Here is a 24,044-nt window from a genome sequence, read left to right as displayed (position 1 = left end):
GCGGGCGGCGTCTGCGGCACGGGGGGCGCGGGCGCCGGGCTGGGCGAGCGGCCGCCCTCCGCGTCGACGCCACTGGAGCTCTGCCGCCCGAACCAACGCTTTATATCGTCTCCACCGATACAGCGAACCCGTATTACGTCTAGCTTAGTTTTTTACCATGACCGCTGTTCCGACTGTTACCACCCGTTTCCAGTTGTCCGATTGGAACCGTGCACTTGACATCCCTGAAGTAGGAACGGTGTTTTGTACGATGACACTAATTTAGTTTTTATTTTAAAAATCGAATCAAGACAGTCATCGTAAAATACTAAGACGTACAAACGAGATACACTCTGTTTACATTAAGATACATTTTACGTATAGGGTAACACGAAAAAGTAATATTTCAATTTTAAAACAAAATATTATATAGATAAAATATATAAAGTATGACTAATACACATATTGTAAATAGCTCACAAAATTATATAACTAAAAATAAACAGTAACAATTTATTAAATAAATAGACTTATACCTTTAAATAACTATAAATAACATTTTTTATGATTAACACTATGTCTGTATTTGTGTGCTGTAGATTCTTTCTTGTAAATATGTTTGTATTTTTAATGTTCTTTATTTGTATATTACTAAATATGTAATACTCATTTTTATGTAAATCATATATTATCATGTGTATAAATCAAAAAAAAATATTAAACTGGAATAAAAAGATATATGAATTACATAGATTATTAGGTGATCTTTCTATTTAATGATATATAATTTTTGTACAAAATGGGTTTAGTTTGAATAAACAAAAATTATATAAAGATTCACTTGTAAGGCCTATTTTATTTAAGTTGTACAAATCATTTTCACAGTCAGGAAAATCTAAATGTTAAAGTTTTTTTTAAAGCAAAACAATGTTACAGAAAAAACATCAAGATGTATTTACTTGAATATTTCCAATAATCTTTTTCAAATATTGAAAATAGCTTACAAATTATTTATTTTACTATATACAGCATATTTTTTATTGAGCTATTTATGTACAGCCATACTAATTCCGGCACAAGCGGAAGAATCTACAGCCCACTATACAATAAAAGAATAAAATAAAAGCTGTCGTGAACTTAATGTTTAAAATATGTATAAATAAAACACACCTGACCTAACAAGATTAAAAAGATATAGAAAAATTATATAATAAATTAGAGAAGTAATAATGAAGATATAATTTGATTAAGAACAATTCTATTGTAGTACATATAATAGTCCCAAAGGCAGCTATAAAAAATAGCCCGAAAGTCACCTGCTAATAAATATCTGTCGCCTCTGAACAATAATATTTCAATAGTAATGTTTGTAATATTAAATTTCTGTGTGGAACATAAGTTAGTAATGCAGACAAGTATTTATAAGCCAGTGTCGTAGTATAATAGGTGAGGATGGGAGAGGGAGGGGGCGAGGCTCACACGGCAAACGGGCGCGGATACTGTGTGATCGATATTCTACTTTATTATTACTAGAATATTAATTAAATAAATATAAAACCAAATTTACACCACATTTATGATTAAAATGTAAGTTTTCTTAGTCTGTTTTAATCAAATAATATTTAAACGGTGATTACACCACACTACTTTTAGTGCATTACGTCTTGTAGGACCCTAACTTCAACAATATAAGTTCAGTAAGTATTTATAACGCCCTAACCTAGTGATGTAGTGTAATATAGTCGCCGTTGATGCATTCGATCTCACAGTACCAGTGAGTACAACACAGTGAGTAGTGGTTAGCACACAAGTGGAAGTGGGCAAGTGGGGAGGTGGGAAGTGGGTAATTTGTACCTGCTGGGCCTTCTTCATGCGTATAGCGCTGCGGTTGTCACGCGCGCGTTGTAAATATGGCGACTTCTGCTCAGCGGGAAGCGCCCGCCATTTCTTTAATATCTGTTTGCATCGATCCACCCAGTTGGGGAACTCTGTTTTCCACTCAGGATGATTCGTGTTAGCGTATAGCACAGCGGATATGGTCGCTGCTGATCCTAGACCTGTGTGTTCATATCAAGGATTAGTAGTATGTGTTGATGTATTTTAAATTTGGTTAAAACAAATAAAAAAATTTTTTTCATCTGTATACAACGTCAACAAGTAGCTTACCGAAAATGTACAATACAGTACTTACAATAAGAAATTTATCTCATCTTTATATTATTTTTATTACTAAAATATTTTGATTTATATTGCGGAAATTATAATATAAATAATATACTAGTGTACATTAAGATTAATATTTTATTCCTATAAAATCAAATAATTTAGCATAGCTTTAAGTGAACGAACGACGGTTGTGGGTTTGTGGTTATTCGGGGATATATATATTCTTATATCTCCGCTCTGGTAATAAGACAAAGTGCAGCTTTGAGTTCCGCCACCCAACACATAATGTCTATGCGGGATACACAGTGTGAAGCTTAAGAACCATAAATAAGGGATTTCGTCTCACTTTCATCAGCACGCATTTTATCAGCACTACGCTGGTTGTAGGAGGGCGGCGGCGCGGGCTGGTCGCTCCACGCGGCACCGCCGCTCCCTCCGCTGCCACTCGTGCACTCGCCATACAACGGACTTAACGCGCTACTGGAATTATATTACACTTATTTTCGAAAGGTTCTTCGATCGGAAATTAACTCCTAAGCGCTTAATAAAACACCTTAAAAAATAAAAAAATATTCACTCGATAAGTGCTACAACAATGTCAATGTCTTGTAAGTAAATGTACTGATGATATAATAGAAGCTGAAACTGTGTTTTAAAAACTTTATAACGTCAATGGCAGTGATTGTTTCACGTCTTTAAATATACAAAAATATTTTGAACAAGAGATTTTAATAAAATATTTTAGTAAAATAAATTATTAATCTTTATGTAAATTATAATTTATAAGAAAATAGAGAGAAATATATTCTAATTACCCACCTGTTTCCAAATTCATTGTGATATGGCGAAGCATAATCCATAGGACTTTGCAGCTGTTGACGCTGCTGGGAGTAGGGTGTTCCTCCTATAGAGTTTACGTATGAAACTGACGACTCTTGTGACTCCTATACAAATATATAAAAATTAGAATTTCTAAGCATGTTAAGGAAGATCAAGGATATTCATTTGCAAAATAATTTTTATTCTTTACTGTTCTTTCCAAACACCTCTTCTATGTTTATTATACCAATCAATTAAAAGAACACAGCTTTATTGGGTTAACCATATCTGTTGCAGCTAATATATTAACTAGTTTGATATCGATAAAATGATGATCTTATGCAAAATTTTCAAATAAAATATGACATAGCGATTTGTTTATACAATACCTGTGAGTCATCAGTGAGAACGCCTTTAAATATTTCGTCGACATCATTACTGTCCATGTCGGGAAGCGAGTCGCGTACCATCGCGTCTAAGTTCACGCCTAACAACGACAGCTCGTCCTTAGGTGATATTGTAGACACCTGCGATGACCCTCCTGTGTCTATATAAAAAATATTATGTAAAGTTATTATAACAATTATCAACAGAGACAGATTGTAATAAAATAGTACATTTTTTTTATACTATTTATGTAAATGTTGCTCAAATGTTCGCCATTCAGCAGGGTAGGGAACTGACAAAACATAATATTATGATATTCTCTTTCTCATTTGGTGTGGCAATGACGTCTATGGAAATGTGGCTGGAGACGGAATCAAAGTTTGTAAAGAATATTTCCGCATACATCAACTTTTATTTAATAAATAAAGAACTTAAATACATATTCGGTATACAAGTAAGCACTGTCCAAAGACGTGGCTGAAAAACAATTAATTGATTTAACAATGCCAAATTTGCATCAATCTTCTCAAATAAAAAGAGCCAAAAAAATAGTCAATAAATAATTAAAATATTCACCATTGCTAATATTTTCAGTTTTAGGTGGACGCGATGGCGTCTCTGGCGGACATTCGGGCTCACTTGGTTGTGGGCCTAGTATAGCATTTTTCAATGCAGTAGAATCCTCCGTATGTTTCAGTTGACCTTCTTCTAAAACTTCGGTTTTAATTTTGGTGCTATCTGTTAAAGTGCTTATAGTATCATCCTTTTCCTCCTTTGGTTTTAACGATTGAAGAAGTTCACTTTCCTCCTAAAGTTAAAAAATATTTAATTAAATACATAGTAATATAGCTAACGATTTTATACATTTTGTTACTTAAGAAAGAAACATAGTAACCCACTTATATATACTTGTGTTTTATTTTTTAAAAATATTTCATTGCTTACATATTACAAAACGTATTTCCAAAGTCATACCGTATTTAAAGTAATAAAGACAGTAGTGTCATGGTCGTTGAAGACGGAGAGTGCGGAGAGTATATCCTCCGCGTCGCTGTCCGAATTATCTAGTTCACGTAGCTCGCGGTAGCCTTCGGGAGTCGCCATGCGCCCTTCATCACCTAGTCCTGTGCCAAATCCTAAATAGTAGTAGATTATATGTAATAATAACAAGGGCTAGTAGACAATAAAAAATATAATATCTAGTTATTTGAACAAGAGCACAAAATTATAGAACATATACAATTGTATAGTTTTGCTTAAGGAACTAAACACCGTATTAGTATTGAATACGTACTTTTATTCATTTATTTATCTATGCTAAGACATTCAGTTCCAGTTATAAAGTGAATTTCATAAAAAAAAATATTATTAATAATATAATAATAAATAATTCATGTTTAATATTTAAACATCACATATAGATATTTAAACACGAAATATAGCTTACCAGTGGAGCTAACTGCGGGTCTAGATGGTTCTAGAAGCTCCTTGCCGAAAAACGCCTCTTGCATATATGAAGGGAATTGCTCCATCAGCTTGGAGCGTGGTTTGCGCCGCGGCTTACGTTTGTTACTTGGTGATTCTATAATACGAATATTTATACTTTTAATTATTTAGGCACATACATTTTTCAAATAAACGTTTTTGTATCATAAAAAAATATATTATAAGCAAATAGAGCATTTATATTGTACTTTTGCTTTATTGTTATGTATATACACTAGTGGGCGCGCGCAGCTTCGCATGCTTATTTGGACCCTTAGGGGTGAATTCTAATAAACCATGAAACACGTGTTCAATGAAATATTTTTAAGAGTCTCAATTTCAAATTTTATAAAAATCGATTCCATTTAAAGAATTTTCCATACAAACTTTAAACATCTATCCAAATTTTACGTTTCTACCATCAGCGGTTACGGCTGTGCGTGCGTCTTACCTCAGTCAGTGAGGACAAGTCCTTTTATATATATAGATTATACATTTTTCAAATAAGCAACATATTAATATCATTAAATAAATTATTTTTATTGTTAGTTAGAACACTTTATTATAGATGTATATAAAACTATGCTTGAAATTAAACTTTACCTCCAAATCCTTGTGATCCATCTGCATCTTTATCGTCATCAGCTTGGGCCTTCGCCGTGGAATGTCTCTGTCGCACAACAAAGCCACCTATGCCCAGTTTATTTAAATTTCTCTGACGTTTTCTCCTTAAGACCGTAAGCCCAGAATCCGTAGTGTAAATAGTGAAGCCTTCTGGTACTGGGCCGTCATTAGCAACATTCCAAAGTATACCTTCTTTGAGATTTGTGGAAGCTAAGCCTGTGGAGGTAGTGTTTATTGAGTTGGATAAATTGTTTGGTTGCTAACAACAAATAATATGTTTTCATTATAAATATTAAATAAATATTTTACAAATTTAAAATAAATATGGTGTATAAAAAGAAATTGGTACCCTACCAGGTTCTTCTTTGACGTCCGCGGTGCTGTCGGGCTTGGAGTCGTCCACCAGCTCCCCTTCTGCGTTCTGAACCACTGTTTCAATAGATGCCATTATTTCTAATCCATATGCCAGCGTCCAACATAATAAAAATTCATGTTAGATACTTGACTATGTTTAAATTAAATGTATTTTTTTTATTTTCAATATTGTTATAAAACAAAAAGAGTTTTTTCTATAAAACAGCAGATTAAATCTTAATGTCCAAATTAAGCTTAAAATTATTCTAGGTTTTTACAAATACTTTGGCTTAATAGCTTTTTTCATATAAAATAGTCTTGTACTATAACCAAAGTGATAAGGTCTTCTTATTATTATTACTATAATTCCATTAAATTTGTATATATTTTTATTTTGAAACATAACAAAGTCCAACATAGCTAACCTAATAAAAAAAATTAAAAAACAAAATCGAGTCTCACCGGCATCCTTTTCAGTGTTTTCATTTTTGAATCGTCTCTTGCGTCTTGTGTGAGTGATGCCCATCTCCGCCTCCAGCTGTTTCATGTGATGAGCGCCGCGCTGCGATAGGCACACGTCGTCTACATAGTATTCACCGCCTAGACCCAGATTTAAGTTGTAAGTATTGATTCTAATGTAATATAAATTGGACTTGATGAGGTTTCGCCTCGTTTGTAAGGTTGTAGTATATTAAATAGACCATCACAACTTACTATACAAAATACACCATGTATAGACACGGTGTAAAACAAAATGTTATAATTACTATATTTTTATGATGAAATATAATTAATTGCTTGGAATACCTAGACCAAGTGCCACCGGAGTTAAACGCGGTCGTACTAGTCCACGGTCAGCCATCATCCCGCCTGTGTTTCCTGCCATTAAGGCATTGCCTGTTCCCATGCCTGATGCGCACTCGATAGCTCGCGATAGATGAGGCGGCGGGATATCTCGTCCCCGACATAGGAGACATTTATATCTGTTGAAAGATGAAGGTATTCATCAACTATAAAACTTTTGAGTGTTCTAAAATATATAACAAACAAAAACAGTTACAACATTCAGTTCAGAAAGTTCATAAAGTTGTTCTATCCATAAGAGCAACCATACCTGTATTTCATGTGACGCAGTTACGCATAGATATCGTAAGCACTCACTACTACAAAAGGTTAAATAACAATGTGTTAAGATTTTAAAATAACAAAAGGTTTTGAACATTATCACCAATACCTACGACTCGATTTAGGAATGAGACGTGTGCGGCGGTGTCCCTTTGATAGGTTTATGTGTGCGTGCGTCAACCTAAACAAATGGCGTTTTATTTTACAGCGATAATTTATTATTTATTTTTGTTTAAAAAAAACTTTTTCACTTTTGGGTTTTTTTGTAAATTGTATTACGCTTTTATGGAGTAGTTAAAACTATGGTTTCATTTAAAGTGGTGCTGACAAAAACACTCTGTATACATAAAAACAGCATTCTAGCTATATGTGTATCAAGAAAACTCACCCAGCCCGACAACAGGCCTCAGCATCCGCCTCACCACGTATGGCGTCACAGGCGGCGTGCAACCAGCGGGAGCAGGCCGTGCACTGGATGATGAGTTCCCCATCTGAGTACGGCTCCGAGCACACACAGCACATCACCAGTGAGGCGCACGGTGCGCACTCTATCACACACAGTAATAAAAATTAAAATGAATATATAATTGCCGACATAAATGCCATAATTGCCCAAGGATTCCCCATAAAACAGAAATGAAGAATGTAGACTTTAAACGCGTTATCTGTACATCTGGAATTTTCATCATGTACAGATGGCATGAAATATAGTGGGATAGTATTATGAGTACGCACCGGTATAGTTGTCGCACCAGAGCGGTGTGTCGCGCGTGCCGCAAACGAGGCAGCGCCGGCAGCGCTGGCAGCGCCAGGCACCGCGCGGCACGTCGGGCAGCGTGGGGCGCGCGCAGTATGTGTGCCATGCCGTGTCGCAGTCATCGCACAGCACCAGCAGTGACTCGTCACTGCGCGAGCCGCAGCCCTCGCACACCGTACAGTCCAGACATCGCCAGCCAAGGCTCACTATTACTTGGGACACCTATCAAAATCATTCAATATCTCTAATTAATTTTTCAAGTTCTGCCACCAAACGCGCGAAATGTCAAAACTTTGCCGAAAAATAGGTAACAAAGTGTTTAACTATACCCTATTCAGGGAGCCGAGAGATATAAATATAGAAAAAGATAAGAAAAATAAAAACATAGAAAAGATAGGTAAAAATAGAAAAAGCCTACTTTACAGGTCACAATTGATGAAAAACAAAAAAGTGTACAGTACACTGTTTTAATAATACTATTGACTGATATCTATAGAACTTATGAAACCCAGACTGGATAGAAATAGAATATTATAAAAGGCTAATATTTTAGAAATAATTATTTATTAAATAGCTTTGGAGTTTACATACACATGTAAAAATATCCAAAAGCCACTTTATTGTCAAACTTCAAACGCATTTTAATACTAATAAATTATAGAGCACAGATATTGTGAACATTTTACTAATAAAATGTGACGTTTTGTCATCGGTGGGGGTTATATCCCTCATTTCTACAATACATCGACTTTTTGATACAAGAGAACTGTTTCCAGATATTTTCGTTCAATTCTTATTAATCCGTTACTTTCTTGTTTTTTTTAATTCTTGTTATTAAGCTTATTGTTTTATTTTTGTTATATGGACGATTTCATGCTTAAAACATGACTGAAACTTAAGCAAGCAATTATTGCACTTTTCTATGTAAAAGCAATCAAAAAAATTTTCAGTATGACAAGGTGGCTATTGTTAGTGTTCTAACACGTCAAAAAAAACAATTGCATTTTTTAAATTTTGATACCGTAATTACCAATAATGAAACTGTCAGCAATATAGCTGAATTGAAATTAAAAAATATAACTAATGACAAAACAAAACAGAAGCAATACTCACTTTAATACTGACACAATAGGGATGATAAGTTTGGCCACATTGTGAACATGCTATGAGACATCCTTCTGAATCTGTCCCAATGGCCCCACACATAACACATAGATCTTGGGTTAGCACAAACTTGTCCTTACTCGAACACAACACCAATTTATTTTCTACTCCTAAAAACATTTTTAATTATCTAATATTATAATTATCGAGGAAGGCTTTATATTATTTTAGATCATGTTAATTGTACCCAAGTTACCCACCAAACCTGCAGTAGTTGCCTTAGGCACTTAGAATGTATCACATTAAGATACAGAACTGTCAAAAATTTTTGATCACCTATTAAATTTAACTATGATTATAAAATAATACCTGGATCTTCTTCGGAAGTTTTATTATCTGGAGCCTGTGGCCTTTGTAAACCCAGACCAGGAACACCAAATACTCCTCTCATTTTTGGTTTAGACCCTCTCTTGCGACCAAATTCTAAAACAGACCTCTGCCGCTTTTGGAATCCTAGTTTACCAGCAGGTGGAAAACCTCCTTTAAGTTTGTAACCCCCAATTTTCTTTTTTGCCACTTTTGATGATACTGTAAATGGTTTGCCCTTTCCAAGGCCGATGTCAGGCTGTAAAGTTATCTTTTATCACTTATTTAATACAAATAATTAATAAAAACACATTTGAAGAATAGCCACCTACCTTGGACTCTATTGCAAGAGGATCTTGATCTTGCGTGCTTTCGTCGCCAAACGATGAATCTTGTGATGTTGAAGCCATTGTGTCATCGTCAAATGCTATATACATAATTTTTTAGATTTTAATAATATGATAAGACTAAAAATAGATACGTAAATAAATTCAAATATCGACATTACAATAATTGAGTCAGATAAATTTATAATAATTAATGAATTGGTTTTAAAATATATAAGCTGTTGATTGATATACAAGACATTGATTTTTCAATTTTAAGCAAAAATATAGTACAACTCACAGCCTGATTTTGATCCAGTTACTTGCATATTAGCTTTACATATAGGACAAGTGTACTCATATCCTGGGTTTTGTTCTTTCTTTTGTCTGTACTGCAAAGGCTCTGCATCAGGATCGCACATACCGTGGACATACCTAAAACATCATCACATATATTAAGCATGCATAAAATATGAAATATTTAAAAAAAAAAACTAACAAAAAGTACGGACCACAACAATATTTAAAAAAAACAAAATAAAGTTACTACTGTTACTACTTTACCTGCGGCAGGCCGAACACCTAATCATATCACGGTACGCAGCTGCCCTATAGGCGCGACGGCACAACGGACAGCACGATCCCTTATTCCGTTGCTGATAACAGGAGTCACACACAGTGTAATGCGCGTGCCACCTCGACGACGGGCCGGCGCCGGGTGAGCGCGCGCCGCAGTCTGAACACACGCGGCAGCACTTGCACTTCCATCCATACTTGGGTACAGTGGCCATCACCGGGCGAAGGCACATCGCGTGGTACAGCTTGTCGCAGTGCTCGCAAGCGACAGCGCGCGTGTCGCCCCCCGTGCCACACGCCGCGCCCTCGCCCCGACACACTTGGCACACGCGGCACGTACGACACGACCAGCCTGCACGTACGCCTGTTAATCAATATTAACATTAATAAATTTGATTCATAAACTGAAAAACCCTTATGAGTATTTGTTTGTGAAATTTTCTTACTCTGATAGGTCGAGCTAATAAAGTATGTTACAAAGTTACCATTTTTTTACGAAAATAATTATATTTTAAGTAAGAAAACTATAATGAAATAACATTAAGATAAATTACCAGGTAACTGCTTGAGTCCAACACATGTGCCATGGTAGTGCGCCCCACATGTTACGCATGTCATAAGATTGGACATGTCACCAATGGTCCGACACGTTCTGCAGTCTATATCAGCTGTGCCTACAATTAGTAGATTGTTGTAACAAAAATTTCATATTAACAAAGAAAGGTTATAAATACAGCATGTATCACATATAATTTTTATTTCAAATATATATCTACTATGCTAATTTCCAACTAATTTATTTACAGTTATCTCAGATTTGTTGTTTGGATCATAAAGGGCTTTTTTTATTATAATCTCAGATTCACATAAATTAAATTTAATTAAAATGTTTATTCACTTATGACATACTCACATACAAGTGGTGCTTGATATAAATGGTCCTTGCAGAATGATGATTTAGTCTGAAAGTCTATAAAGCCACCAGAAGCAAGAACACAAGGCAAATGAAAATATTTACTGCAACTCATCTAGAAAAAAAATCCTCATTACTTTTATTATTCCTATTTTAAATGGATTTGATGATGAATTTAGATGGATTTCTAGACCATTAATATATATCTGACAATGTTCATGTACTAAAGTAAATATGGCCTTAAATTTTTTTAATATATTAAGTGTCAACCCAGTTATAAATTTATTAATATTAAATTATGAATTTATAAATATGTTGATATTAGATAATTATTAATTAATTTAGCTATTTAAAATGCCATATTGTAAGAAACTTTGAACTTCACCTTGCATGGGATGCTTGCACCATATCTTTGACAAAAGGCACATTTCCGAGTCAGAGCAGCAATAACAATCCCTCTTATTCTAGCTTCTTCTAATTGTTCTTTATCTTCCTCAGTGTTACAAGCAGAAGCAACTTGCTCCTGAAATGGAGGACTGAACTCAAGGCAGCAACGGTGTAAATAGAACATTCCTGATGTTACTACAGCTGGTACTTCCAAGCTCTCCGAAAATCCTATTATTGATAGTTCATCTGTATGCTCCATGTTGTATAGTGGAGTTCTTGATAAGGATAAAAATAATATTATTTAGTAAAATATTACTTTATGTAACATGTAGGAGAATAATAGAAAAAATTAAAAATGCACTGCACTCACTTGCATTTATTAAATGCTTTTTGTCTCCTACTTAATGGCATAACTTGTTGTTGCTGAAGGTCAAGCAGCTCTGGAGGTGGGGAGGTCAGACCAGCAGGCAAAGTTGGTGTACTAGGAGTTGTGATACTTGTAGGTGTTGCACCACCAGAGTTAGTAACACTCGGGGTGGTACTTCCTTCTCCTTCAATGTTACAAGCGATTTGTCGCATTTCTCCTTGTCCCAACTGACTACGCTCACTAAGATTACATAAGGCACAATTTTTTCCTGGCCTAGAAATAAGAACAAAATATCATCTTATGCAATGTTATAATGAATTACTTTATTTTGGGTACACCTATTCAAGACATGTATAGAAAAAAAATATTTAATAAGTATTTATCAAAGAGAATGCAAACTATAAGTAAATAGAAAATAAAGATTTATATCAGACTAGCGGAGGCGCGCAACTTCGCTTGCGTATTTAGGGGTGAATTCTAAAAAACCACGAAACATGTGTTCAATGAAATATTTTTAAGAGTCTAAATTTCAAATTTTATAAAAATCGGTGGCGATTTAAAAATTTTTCCATACAAACTTTCAACCCCTTATTTGTACCCTTAGGGGGAGAATTCTAGAAAACGATGAAACACGTGTTCAATTAAATACTTTTAAAAATCTACATTTCAAATTTTATAAAAATCGGTGACTATTTAATTTTTTTTCCATACAAACTTTCAACCCCTGTCTCAACCCTTTAGAGTTAAAATTTTTCAAAATCCCTTCTTAGTGGATGTCCAGATTACAAAAGTAAACATCTATCCAAATTTCACGTTTTTACCATGAGCGGTTACGGCTGTGCGTGCATCTTACCTCAGTCAGTGAGCACAAGTCCTTTTATATATATAGATTATTATCATTATTTATGTCACTCCAATGTGTCTAGTTAGTGTAAAGAATATAATCGCCATAATGTGTAATTACCATTTTTCTGGAGTATATGGGGGCTCTTCAGGAGCAGGCATAGTAAAGTCATCCTCGTCCATTATATCATCAATAGCTTCATCTCGACTACTACGATGTCTTTTAGCTCCTCTTACAGTACCTGGAGTACCCCTGTACCTGAAATAAAATATTTATAAATAAGCAGACAATATAATCCAAGTAATATTCTCATAGAACATTAACAACAACACATCTTTAATTTAATTAAAAACTCTAAATAAGCTACAAAAATCATGATTTATTTACCGTCTCACTATCTTTCCTTCACGAGCTAACTTAGCTCCCTCCTTGCGAGGTCTACCAGGGCCTCTTCTACCTGATGTAAAAAATGGGCGCGTATATGTTTGGTGATGAAAGAATGCTGGTTGTGAAACCACAGCCAGTGGAGATGCAGGCTCTTCGCCGCGGGGCGAAGATGCGCATGATGTTGGAGTAGAAACAGGACCAGTATAAAAATCTAAAAAGTTAACTAATGATGTAAGATACAAATACATAAAAAAATTCAAAATAATATTTCTAATTTGTTATTGCATATAGCATGCATTGTTATTGATGTGAAGGTTTTTAGGTACGTATATACAGTAAATATATTACTGTACCTGAAGACGGCGGGGCTTCGCATTCTTCGTCTGATCCATCGTCAGCTAATAAATCCACATCTAATACCCCCTCGTCTGGCACGTCCATCTAAAATAAATATAACTTAAAAGATTATACTAGAAATAAATATTGACAATACATGATAAGTCCTAACAATATAATATTAACTTTTAAAGCTTAAACATAAAACTTAATGTAATCAGACCGCCATAATGAACGACAAGTGGATACAGACGAACTTAGCTTTATAAACTTACCGCAACTTATTGCGATGGACTTGAAAAAAACTAAACTTATGAAAATGATTTAAAATACCAAGACACACACATTTTATATGATTTCATCCAAATATAAATAATGATATTACGAAAGAAGAAGTACAACATTCGCAGCTATTGCGAATGCGAACGATGCAAAACAGATTATAAATAAAACAGAAACTTGAGTTAATCTCTACAGATAAAATTGTACTTAGTTAGGATAGAAAATAATTTGTAAAAAATAAAACTAAAAATATTATTATAGCACTACCTATATTTTTTTGTTTTATATATTTGGAAATATTTTACCAGATGCATTCTTTTATTTTTATACTTTGTATAATATGCTCATTATAAATCATTATTTTAAAATTAAATACCATAGATAAAAAAAAATTAAAGGGCAGAAATGAAAATAAACACATCTATCATAATTAATTCATATTACCTATATATTCATATTATTCATAGGTACGATAACAATATGTATGTAATCATTTTACAATTTAAACAGATAATATATGCCAAAAATAAAAATGTTCTAATTAAATAATACGTGTCAAGCTGTCAACTATCAAACTAAGGAGACAGCGTGAAAGTCAGATTTGATAATTGATTCATGATTTCATGATTGACATTTTATATGTTGTTCGCTTATAGTTTAGTCTTGGTTTAGTCGGTGTTTTTCTTTTTGCTTAAATTTCTTCTATTATTCAATATTTCGTAAAATGAATTGGGCAGTAGTCTTGACAATCGCAATATGCTTAATTTCTAAATGTAACTCTTCATTATTTGAAAGCGATTCGTGTTATTCTTTTGGTAGCGGCAATGTTTTTCCCGGCGGCGCCAGAAAAGTTGATCATAAATTACAATTTACTAAAGCCATGAGTATGTTTACAATATATATTAAAATAATAAATATCTTTTACAGTAAAACTTGCTTCTTACGTTAATTTTCTTACAGTTTCAAAACCGGCTCCTGAGTGGGAGGCAACAGCCGTTGTTAATGGAGAGATAAAACAACTCTCTTTATCTAGTTTTAAAGGAAAATATTTAGTATTTTTCTTTTATCCCTTAGATTTGTAAGTATATATAACTACTATAATGAACTTGTCCATTTTTGAATATATGACTTATTTTAAAAGTTAATATTACAGCACCTTCGTTTGTCCTACTGAAATATTGGCATTTTCTGAAAGGGCTGATGAATTTAAGAAAATTAATGCAGAAGTTGTAGCATGTTCTGTTGATTCACATTTTACTCACCTGGCATGGATTAATACACCTCGTAAAGAAGGTGGACTTGGAAAAATAAATATACCACTATTGAGTGACTTATCACATTCTATTGCTAAAGACTATGGAGTGTACTTAGAAGACTTAGGACATACATTGAGAGGTTTATTCATTATTGATGATAAAGGAATTTTAAGACAAATTACAATGAATGATCTTCCTGTAGGAAGATCAGTAGATGAAACCCTAAGATTGGTGCAAGCATTCCAGTATACTGATAGCCATGGTGAAGTATGTCCTGCTGGATGGAAACCTGGACAGGATACCGTGAGTTATTTTTTAAATTTCTTCTATAATATACATACATAGCTTTCATTAAATAAATCATTATCATATTCTGAGAAAAACTTGTTTGATTTTGAATTGATAGTATTAATCGTGTAATCATTTTATTTACAGATAATTCCTACACCTCAAGAAAAAAGAAAATATTTTGAAAAAATTGCAGATTAAATAAAAATTGTTTCTCCTTAATGTAATAAAAATTATATTACAATTATAAAAATCATTGTATTAGGAGAGTAGATTAGATAAATCAATAATTAAGATATAATATATGATATGCTCAAAAGATAAGGACAACTTGTTAGCCTTATTTGTAACATTTACAATTAGCTTATTAAGACTCATATTTTTATAACTTTTACTTTAATATTATTTTTGTATATATCCATAGATTTTAAAATACTCCAGTCATTTAGAAACAAAAACTTTTTTTACTTTATATCCAGTGTTAAGACTGATAACATTGCATTTTTATCTATTTTATGGGAATGGTTATATTGTATTATAAATTAAATATATTTTTACACTAAGAAGTTTGTTTTATGCCTTGTCCATCCAGCAGTATCAATGTAATATATAACATAGTTTGGCTAAAAAATTATATTTGAATTTCCTTCCATTTTTTTTTGTATTGCACTAACTGTAAATTAGTCATGACTTCACGAGAAATAGACTGCAGAAACATGTGCTTATTATAATTGTACTTATGTATCGGGATCTCGGTCATATTATATACTTTAATTAGTAATTAACTTCTTGTGTGAGAACCTATCTAGAGTGCATACATTTAATTTAATCACTAGTTCTCAATATTTCCATAGTGCAATTTATTCTATTTTTATAATGCTTTCTCTTGCCATTATGACAAAGTGGGATAGTCATAGTGACTCATTTTAAGCGCAATTATAGGTTTGATTTACCCGAAACATTGATAAGAAAAAAATCAGCTTCACGCTATATCCCGCACACAGCAGAGTAGGCAGAGGGAACCTAATGTTAAGATACTCCATTCCCCACTTTCTGTCGAATTCTGAAGGTGTTGAGTGACAGAACTCAACGCCGCGCTTTGCCTCGACACCAGAACGAAAAAATGGCAATATAAACCTCGTCGAGCTGCGCAGAAGCCATAACCGAAGTCTTACGGCAGGGCATGGAGTATTTCATACCATACTCTGATATTCCTTCTGGTGGTAAAGCTCGCCCATGGTTTGACGCTGACTGTGACCGTGCAGAAGCGCGGAAACAGAAGGCGTACACTGCCTGGGCTGATGCTCGCACGCGCAAAGCTCCGAATACTCGTGAACTGAAGAAAAACTTCAACAGGGCCTCCAGGCTAGGCAAAAAAGAATTACGCAGAGCTCGTTTCGACCGCATTCGTAAAGTAGGCGCTAAGCTTGCCTCGTACCCAGCGGGTAGTAAGGCATTTTGGTCACTTGCGAAAGCGGTTGAAACTAACTTCTGTCGGCCCTCTTTGCCGCCCTTGCAGAGGCCAGATGGTTCGCTTGCTCACACTGCGGAAGATAAAGCGAACTTGTTCGCTTCTATGTTTGCGGATAACTCGCGTCTAGATGATGCTGGTAAAACACCACCATCATTACCCCGCGCCGACTGCTATATGGCAGCTGTCCGCATTCGCCAAAAAGAGGTACGCGTAGCCCTGCAAAATCTAGACGTGAATAAGGCGAGCGGCCCAGACGGCATTCCTGCGATTGTGCTGCGAAACTGTGCACCTGAGTTGTCTCCTATTCTAACACGCCTGTTTCGACTCTCACTAGAGACTGGGGTAGTGCCCAAGTCGTGGAAGCTTGCAAACGTGCAACCTGTGCCCAAAAAAGGCAGTCGGGCTGACCCTGCCAACTACAGACCGATATCAGTCACCTCCATACTCTGCAAGACTATGGAGCGTGTACTGAACAAAAGGCTTGTGGCATATCTAGAGGATAATGATCTCCTAAGCGATAACCAGTACGGATTTCGTAAAGGACGATCGACGGGAGATCTCCTTGTGTATGTCACTCACGTATGGGGCGAGGCTATCGAGAGATATGGCGAGGCCCTTGCCGTGTCTCTCGATACCTCTAAAGCATTTGACAGGGTCTGGCACGCAAGCCTCATAAGTAAGCTTCCCGCATACGGAATACCGCCTGACCTTTGCATTTGGATATCAGACTTCTTGAGTGAGCGATCGATACAAGTTGTCCTTGATGGCCGCGTATCTGATCAACAGGCTATAAATGCCGGTGTTCCTCAAGGTTCTGTTCTGTCCGCAACCCTATTCCTGCTGCACATCAACGATATGTTAGTACCCGGTATCGTTGGGTACGCTGATGACAGCACGGTTGTTGACAAATATCTGTCTAATGCGAAGGCCAACCGGAACGAAATCCAGTCTTGTCGGGAGTCTATGATCAGTCGTCTGAATCTGGCACTTCAGGGCGTCTCCGAATGGGGTGATGCTAATCTTGTCAGGTTTAACGCTACCAAAACTCAGGCGTGTTTATTCTCTACAAAACGGAGCCCCTTCGATCTTACTCCGACTTTCCGAGATGTACCCGTACCGATGGCTGACCATCTTGAGCTTCTTGGCATTAACCTTACGTCAGATCTGAACTTTGGACGTTATATCGAGTCTCTGGCTACTACAGCAGCTAAAAAACTAGGTGTCCTCTCAAGGGTTAGGTAGTATTTCACACCGGGACAGCTTCTTCAACTTTATCAAGCTCAAGTCCGATCGTGTATGGAGTACTGCTGTCACCTATGGGATGGATCTGCTAAATATCAGCTAGCGACCTTAGACGCGATTGAAAATCGCGCCAAGAAGCTCATTGGCGACACAGAGCTTGTTGAGGCAAAGCTGCAAAGCCTCGAACACCGTCGTAAAGTAGCATGCCTGTCGGTATTCTGTAGGGTACATTTCGGAGAGTGTGCAGCAGCGTTGCATGACCTGATACCCTCTTCTCCTTTCCATCAGCAGAGCACTAGACGTAGGCTGGGGTTTCACCCATATGTTATCGATGTGCCTGCTTCTCGTACGCAGCGCTTCGCCTCCACTTTCCTTATAAGAACAGCTAAGGAGTGGAACTCCCTGCCTACTCAACTGTTCCCCGTTAAATATAACCTGACCGTCTTCAAGGAAAGAGTGAATAGGCATTTTCTGGGTAAGCATGCTCCACCATCGTTCGCATCGTCACTTACCACCAGGTGAGATAGCGGACAAATGCTTACCCATCTTCAATAAAAAAAAAAAAAAACCTAAATAAATATTTCACTTCCTAGAGCGGGGATCGAACCCACAACCGTCGCGTTACAGTCGCACCCTTGTGCCGCATTGAGAAACTGTTCTATTTGAGAAATAGTATAATAATATCATATATCCATAATAATATCACATTCCGAGTCTGTATACATTTAAGATGAAGATTATTTTATTTTATTTATTGCAGATAAAATATGACCATATTTTAACGTATCAACTATTTTATACATATATTTATTCTGTCTTTTTTGAATTTGACGTATATGTAATGTACTGAATACTGATACTGAACTGAAGGTGAAGATACTATTTGTCAAATAGTATTTGACATTTCATAAACAAAACTTGAAAGTAAAATTAAGCAACCAAGTAAATATTAATATTATATTCTTTTAATGTCTGTAATCCGGTTTATATCATCATTTACGGGGGCATCACGTACAGTATTCAATAAATTTTAAAGGGCGCTTTCGTAATTGTATTTTATTTTCTTTACGTATTCTAACAATCTTCTTCACATAATAATTATCCTCTCCATTGCATCTTTATTACTATTGTGTGTATGTGGGTCCCTTAATAGTATTCTTTTCTTATATGTATCTAAATTAGTTAAATATTTTGCTAAAAGAAAGAATTTACTCTCAAGGACTTTTATTTCATGTTGATAAGGATTTTAAGAATCTACATTTATTACATGAGGTATTTTGGTATCGTATGAATCTGATCACTTTTTGGTTTTTCACATTCACAACATCTGCTCCAATAACTTAACATATGGAGTAATGGGCACCCTTACTGCTCTGCTGTATTTTAATATAATAGTAGCTTAATTAGTAGTTCAATATAATAGTGGTAGTATAAAAATTGATGGCCATTGTTTTTATACTTTGGCAATATATTCAATTATAATATAATTTTAACAGAGTAAATAAAACTTCAAACAATAAGATTATTAGTTGTTTTGATCATTAATAAGAATTATTTCGTTTATTAAGGATCCTTTTCTAAGATGGTAGATCCTAAGAGAGTTCTTAGTTATGAAGATATGCTTAAAATTATTCACCAACCAGAGAAAGTAATAATTGATGTCCGTAATCCAGAAGAGATAAAATCCAGTGGTAAAATACCATCAAGCATTAACATTCCATGTATGTTTTGTATTTATATTGTTCTTTATTTAACATAATTGTAAAATATAAATTTTATATTAAATTTTCTTTGCAGTGAGTAATGTTCAAAATGTGTTAAAAACTATGTCAGAGGAAGAATTCCTGAAACAATTTGAAAGGCCTAAGCCATCTTCCTCTGATGAGTTAATATTTTACTGCCAATCTGGTAGACGTTCGACTGAAGCTCTTGATAAAGCAATAGAACTTGGATATAGCAAGTACATATTTAATTTTTCTTTATTATCAATCAAAATATATTTACAATAGCTATTTGCATTTTATTCTGCATCTTATTTGTAATATAATTGAGAAAATATTTTCTTAACATATTAACAAATTTTTTTTCAGATCCAAGACTTATTTGGGTAGCTGGAATGATTGGTCTCGAAGACAAAAATAAGTGTTTTATATATAAACACAAAGAAACTCATGCATAATATTATTATATATATTTTTTATTTCAATAAAAGTCTACATATCATTTAATTTTCTACATATAATTTAGGTTTAAAAGGAATAATTCAAATGACTATACAAATGATCATTTATATTACAGAGTTTTGTTTGCCCAGTCTGTCCAGCTGCCAAGATAGTTTTTCACACTGTAAAAGTACATAAGTATCATGTTTATTTCTTGTAAATTTGGTAAATATAATATATAAAAAATGTTTTTTTTTTAATATTATACTTATACTTACTTTTTATAACCTAAATTTGCAGCATTTTGTTGTGCCATTCCTGACCTTTTTCCAATCATACAGTAAAATATTATTTCAGTATCTTCTGTTGGCTTAGGTCTTTTAAATAAATTTTCAAACTCTCTATCAGTCATAGTACCAAGAGCAGAAGATACAGTTCCTACTAAAAAATTAAACCATATAATTATATGTGCCATTTAAAATATTATTCACCTATAAATAATAAACACTTATTAGTAAAGAAAAATACTATAAAGGCAATATTTTCTAAAATCAGCAGTTGTAGCTCATGTAGCTGTTTACTTTCAATAGTGCCAGTAAGTGGAATGAAGTACTCACATCCATTAAACATTTTTTTTATATCTTAAACCAATTTTGAGATGAAGGGTTTAACTATTTACTGTATTATTTGAGGTCAATATGTAGTAGAATATATAAATTTACATGTCATTTTAATTGGGTATACTTTATCTCATCTCAAGATAACAAGAATTTTTCTTATTTTCTTCAAAAATGTTTAAAAAGCAAAGAAAATATTAAAACTGAAATATACTCTTTCAAATTATATAAATATCCTCATTCTAAAAAACTCTAAATCACCCAAGAAACTTTGGGAGAGTCAGGGAGAATAAACCATCAAATGCTATGGTATTTGCATATATCTTTCACCTTGTCCATTGTCATCAACCTCTTCATACATGCCTTCTGGGATCCTCATGTTTTTCACATTACCTCCCTCTTTACTGTGTTTGCGAAGGTCAACAATGGTCTCCTTTTGCCTTACCTTTTACCACTTGTTTCTCCTTATAATAATAATATTTTATATAATTTACTTACATGGAATGTTGATACTATTTGGGATTTTACCATGTTCCTTTATTTCGTCAGGTTCCCTGACATCTATAATTAAGGATTTGTTATCACATGCAGCTTTGTTAACATAATCATAATCAACTATTAATTCTTCAAGACTAGGTTGGTGTGAATAAAACCGCTGTGACAAATACGACTGTTTATAGCCTTTAAAGGGACCTGAAAATTTATTTATATATTAATTTATTTATCGGCCCCTTATCATGTGTATAATACATACGTTTTAATTTGCTACTTCTAATGTATTCATAGGTAAATTATAACACTAAAGACTGTAATACACCAACAATTTGAAATTTCTCGATACCACATACATATTTCACGGGGTCTATTAAATGAAGATATTGTTATTTGCCTTATTGTGACTTTAATTAATTGCGCTGAAATTTGTGTTGACCTCTTGACAATTCCACACAGCATTTTTAGCAAATAAATTTCACTTGTAAATTATAATTTATGTTATCTTTATTGTTACAAGATAATCAAATAATATTTTTTGTTGAAGTTTGATCAATTACGATTATTGTAAATTCATATCTCAATTCTATATTGAGTTTGAACTTGAAGTTCAAATTTGAGAATGAGATCAATGAGAAGTAGACATGGGCGTTACGTAGCGTCACTAGTTTCAGAAATTGCTTACAAGCCAAATCACGGCATAACTAGTTTCGGGCTGTCGTCGAAACTAGTTATGCCGTGATTCGGAGCTACGCGGTTATTCGAAATTACACATATGTTACGTTGTGGTTATGTGTCTGTACACATAGCCATTATTTCACATACGTAGTTTCATGAGAGTAAGCACTAATCAAGTTACATCGACACTAGCACAGTTGTATCTCGCTCTATTATAGTACGTACCGCAAGAAAAAAAGAGACGAGAATAGGCGAATTTGATTGAAAAGCTACAAACATCGTACTTTTTTGTATTAAACACTCAATGAAACGAAAAAGCGATTCTAAAATGTAAATGCAGAAGTTAAACTATATTATTTATAGTTTTATGAAAATTCCAAGAAAAAACCATATTATTGTTAATAGCTACATTGACACTTATATACTTGCATCTTGCTCTATTTTAGTACGTTCCGCAAGAAAGAAAGAGACGACAGTAGTTTAATATGTATGCATTAATGCAATTCGATCGATTATTATTTTATATCGATAATTGAAACAAAACTCTGCCTCGACACCAGAGCGAAGAAATGAAAATATAAATGTAAATAAATATTTAATTTCCTCGATTGGCGATCGAACCCGCAACCGTCGCGTTACAGCTACGCCTTTGTGCCGCTGCGCCACGGCGTGGATTTTAACCAATTCCGAGTTTTTTTTGTTTAGCGTGACGTAGCTTTCTTAATGTTTATTATTTATTAAAAGAGGTTCGGTTACAATGGCTTGCGACGTTCACTTCACACTTGTATATCTTAAGCACTTGGGATTTTTTATTCGATCTACTAAGACTTTTAAGAATTCCAGTTCAGTTATTATTTTATTTAATTCATTAATTAATAGTCAATTAGAATATTGTTCAACTGTCTGGAATCCATATTATGAAACACATAAAAACTGATTAGAACGAATTCAAAAAAGTCTTTAAAAATGTTATCTTCCAGAGATCACGAAGTACGATGACTTATTAAAATATTATAATATGTTAAAATATCCCATCGCAGAAATATTGCCGATCTTTGCTTTTTACACTAATTAATGTCTTGATTGTTCAAAGATTTTAGGTGAACTTAATATTATTACCCTTAGATTGAATGCAAGATCATGTATGCAAAATTTCAAAACGAGGTTCGCTACAAAAAATTGAAGCCTAAGTCCACCACTTAATAGAACTTTGAATGTTAATAATAAATTAGCGCAAAAATCTGAATTTGATGTTTTTAATGATTCCTTACGTTTGTATAAAGCAAAAGAAAAAATATTTTATATACGTAATAAAGAATCCATAACTGAGCTTACAATTTTTATAACGTTTTTTAAAATCTTAATTTTGGGTTTGTAATTTGTTATTTTTTTTTGTTTTATGGTTAGCTATATAGCAATAGTGCAGGCTGCTAAAATTAATTACTTTTTAAATGTTTTTAATTTTAAGTCTTTTAAATTTTTATTGTATACTTTATTTTAATTATGCAAACAAAAGTTCTGAAATAGTCAGCGAATAAAGGCTTTATTTATTTATTTATTATTTATTTATATTCAGTATTAAAATTTTAACATTTAATTTTAATTTAAGTACTAGTTATACATTTATAACTGTGTTTATGTTACAAGTTTAAAAGCCTGTTTTTGTAGTATGTAACGTTGGCTTCCTAATAAATAAATAAATTAATCTATTGTACCCTGTGCTTACTTTCAATTTCTTTCAGCTTCACGCTGTTTCCCACACACAGCAGGGTAGGCAGAGGGAACCTAGTGTAACACTCTGTTACACTAGGTTCCCCACTTTCTGCCGAATTCTGGAGGCATTGCGTGTTGAGTGGCAGAACTCAACTCCGCGCTTTACCTCGACACCAGAGCGAAGAAATGAAAATATTAATTTAAATAAATATTTCATCTCCTCGAGTGGGGATCGAACCCATAACCAGCTGGTTTTTACCTCAAGTTTGGTCTCAAGTTTCATCCAATTTTAAACCTGAATATTTTGCTATTACGTGTCAGTTTCGCGTTTATGTTTTTTTTGTATTTTTAAATTTCTTTTTCCATTCTGTAAGTGTAAAATTATTCCCTCTTTTTGAATGTATTTTGTGTGTTAATTTTTTTTTTCACTTAATTTGGAATTTTAATTTCACTCCATAATTAAATATATCAAATATTATTAAAGAGCGATCAGCGAAAAAACTATATAAAATTCTGTATATTAAAAATATATAATACA

At 33.9% G+C, this 24,044-nt stretch overlaps 5 protein-coding genes across 11 annotated transcripts in view; 3 read left to right on the top strand and 2 right to left on the bottom strand.

Moving 5' to 3' along the window:
- The window catches only part of LOC146538355 (uncharacterized), a 38,073-nt gene extending 24,336 nt beyond the window's left edge, over positions 1 to 13,737 (bottom strand). Inside the window, exons 1-26 of the mRNA XM_085187182.1 lie at positions 13,578 to 13,737; positions 13,320 to 13,407; positions 12,967 to 13,177; positions 12,700 to 12,837; positions 11,739 to 12,008; positions 11,367 to 11,643; positions 10,982 to 11,096; positions 10,623 to 10,742; positions 10,057 to 10,432; positions 9,794 to 9,927; positions 9,499 to 9,593; positions 9,170 to 9,425; positions 8,810 to 8,970; positions 7,675 to 7,918; positions 7,328 to 7,487; positions 6,622 to 6,797; positions 6,277 to 6,414; positions 5,815 to 5,913; positions 5,440 to 5,676; positions 4,799 to 4,933; positions 4,327 to 4,487; positions 3,928 to 4,159; positions 3,354 to 3,511; positions 2,965 to 3,089; positions 2,492 to 2,625; positions 1,834 to 2,036 (exon numbers count right to left, since the gene is read on the bottom strand). Of these exons, the coding sequence (XP_085043308.1) occupies positions 1,834 to 2,036; positions 2,492 to 2,625; positions 2,965 to 3,089; positions 3,354 to 3,511; positions 3,928 to 4,159; positions 4,327 to 4,487; positions 4,799 to 4,933; positions 5,440 to 5,676; positions 5,815 to 5,913; positions 6,277 to 6,414; positions 6,622 to 6,797; positions 7,328 to 7,487; positions 7,675 to 7,918; positions 8,810 to 8,970; positions 9,170 to 9,425; positions 9,499 to 9,593; positions 9,794 to 9,927; positions 10,057 to 10,432; positions 10,623 to 10,742; positions 10,982 to 11,096; positions 11,367 to 11,643; positions 11,739 to 12,008; positions 12,700 to 12,837; positions 12,967 to 13,177; positions 13,320 to 13,407 (4,443 nt within the window). The 5' untranslated portion in view covers positions 13,578 to 13,737. The remainder of the gene's footprint in view (positions 1 to 1,833; positions 2,037 to 2,491; positions 2,626 to 2,964; positions 3,090 to 3,353; positions 3,512 to 3,927; positions 4,160 to 4,326; positions 4,488 to 4,798; positions 4,934 to 5,439; positions 5,677 to 5,814; positions 5,914 to 6,276; positions 6,415 to 6,621; positions 6,798 to 7,327; positions 7,488 to 7,674; positions 7,919 to 8,809; positions 8,971 to 9,169; positions 9,426 to 9,498; positions 9,594 to 9,793; positions 9,928 to 10,056; positions 10,433 to 10,622; positions 10,743 to 10,981; positions 11,097 to 11,366; positions 11,644 to 11,738; positions 12,009 to 12,699; positions 12,838 to 12,966; positions 13,178 to 13,319; positions 13,408 to 13,577) is intronic.
- Positions 13,738 to 14,153: 416 nt separating this feature from the next.
- Positions 14,154 to 15,688, top strand: Prx4 (Peroxiredoxin 4). Its single transcript, XM_085187183.1, has 4 exons — positions 14,154 to 14,468; positions 14,545 to 14,662; positions 14,738 to 15,143; positions 15,276 to 15,688. Exons 1-4 carry the CDS (start codon positions 14,309 to 14,311, stop codon positions 15,327 to 15,329), a joined length of 738 nt encoding a protein of 245 aa, XP_085043309.1. The 5' UTR covers positions 14,154 to 14,308; the 3' UTR covers positions 15,330 to 15,688.
- Positions 15,689 to 17,898: 2,210 nt separating this feature from the next.
- LOC146538353 (uncharacterized) lies at positions 17,899 to 18,366 on the top strand. The gene has a single exon (XM_085187043.1). The coding sequence runs from the start codon at positions 17,899 to 17,901 to the stop codon at positions 18,364 to 18,366; it is 468 nt and encodes a 155-aa protein (XP_085043169.1).
- Positions 18,367 to 18,662: 296 nt separating this feature from the next.
- LOC146538352 (thiosulfate sulfurtransferase/rhodanese-like domain-containing protein 3) lies at positions 18,663 to 20,520 on the top strand. Of its 6 annotated transcripts, none has more exons than XM_085186605.1 (4): positions 18,663 to 18,786; positions 19,413 to 19,565; positions 19,642 to 19,804; positions 19,935 to 20,520. In XM_085186605.1, exons 2-4 carry the CDS (start codon positions 19,427 to 19,429, stop codon positions 19,984 to 19,986), a joined length of 354 nt encoding a protein of 117 aa, XP_085042731.1. In that variant the 5' UTR covers positions 18,663 to 18,786; positions 19,413 to 19,426; the 3' UTR covers positions 19,987 to 20,520. The 6 variants fall into 6 exon arrangements, with proteins under 6 accessions (XP_085042731.1, XP_085042730.1, XP_085042733.1 ...); XM_085186604.1 differs by having other exon boundaries at positions 18,720 to 18,855; XM_085186607.1 differs by having other exon boundaries at positions 18,766 to 18,889.
- Positions 20,021 to 21,769, bottom strand: LOC146538351 (rhodanese domain-containing protein CG4456-like). 2 transcript variants are annotated; one of them, XM_085186602.1, is made up of 4 exons: positions 21,445 to 21,769; positions 21,122 to 21,316; positions 20,285 to 20,447; positions 20,021 to 20,188 (listed from the first exon to the last, which is right to left on the bottom strand). In XM_085186602.1, exons 1-4 carry the CDS (start codon positions 21,575 to 21,577, stop codon positions 20,137 to 20,139), a joined length of 543 nt encoding a protein of 180 aa, XP_085042728.1. In that variant the 5' UTR covers positions 21,578 to 21,769; the 3' UTR covers positions 20,021 to 20,136. The 2 variants fall into 2 exon arrangements, with proteins under 2 accessions (XP_085042728.1, XP_085042729.1); XM_085186603.1 differs by having other exon boundaries at positions 21,472 to 21,766.
- Positions 21,770 to 24,044: the final 2,275 nt, after the last annotated feature.

This window comes from Heliconius melpomene, chromosome 6, assembly GCF_056956725.1.
Source record: "Heliconius melpomene rosina isolate 202511_hmr_F chromosome 6, ASM5695672v1, whole genome shotgun sequence".
Taxonomy (NCBI): domain Eukaryota; kingdom Metazoa; phylum Arthropoda; class Insecta; order Lepidoptera; family Nymphalidae; genus Heliconius; species Heliconius melpomene.
This window is presented reverse-complemented; position numbering and strand designations above follow the sequence as displayed.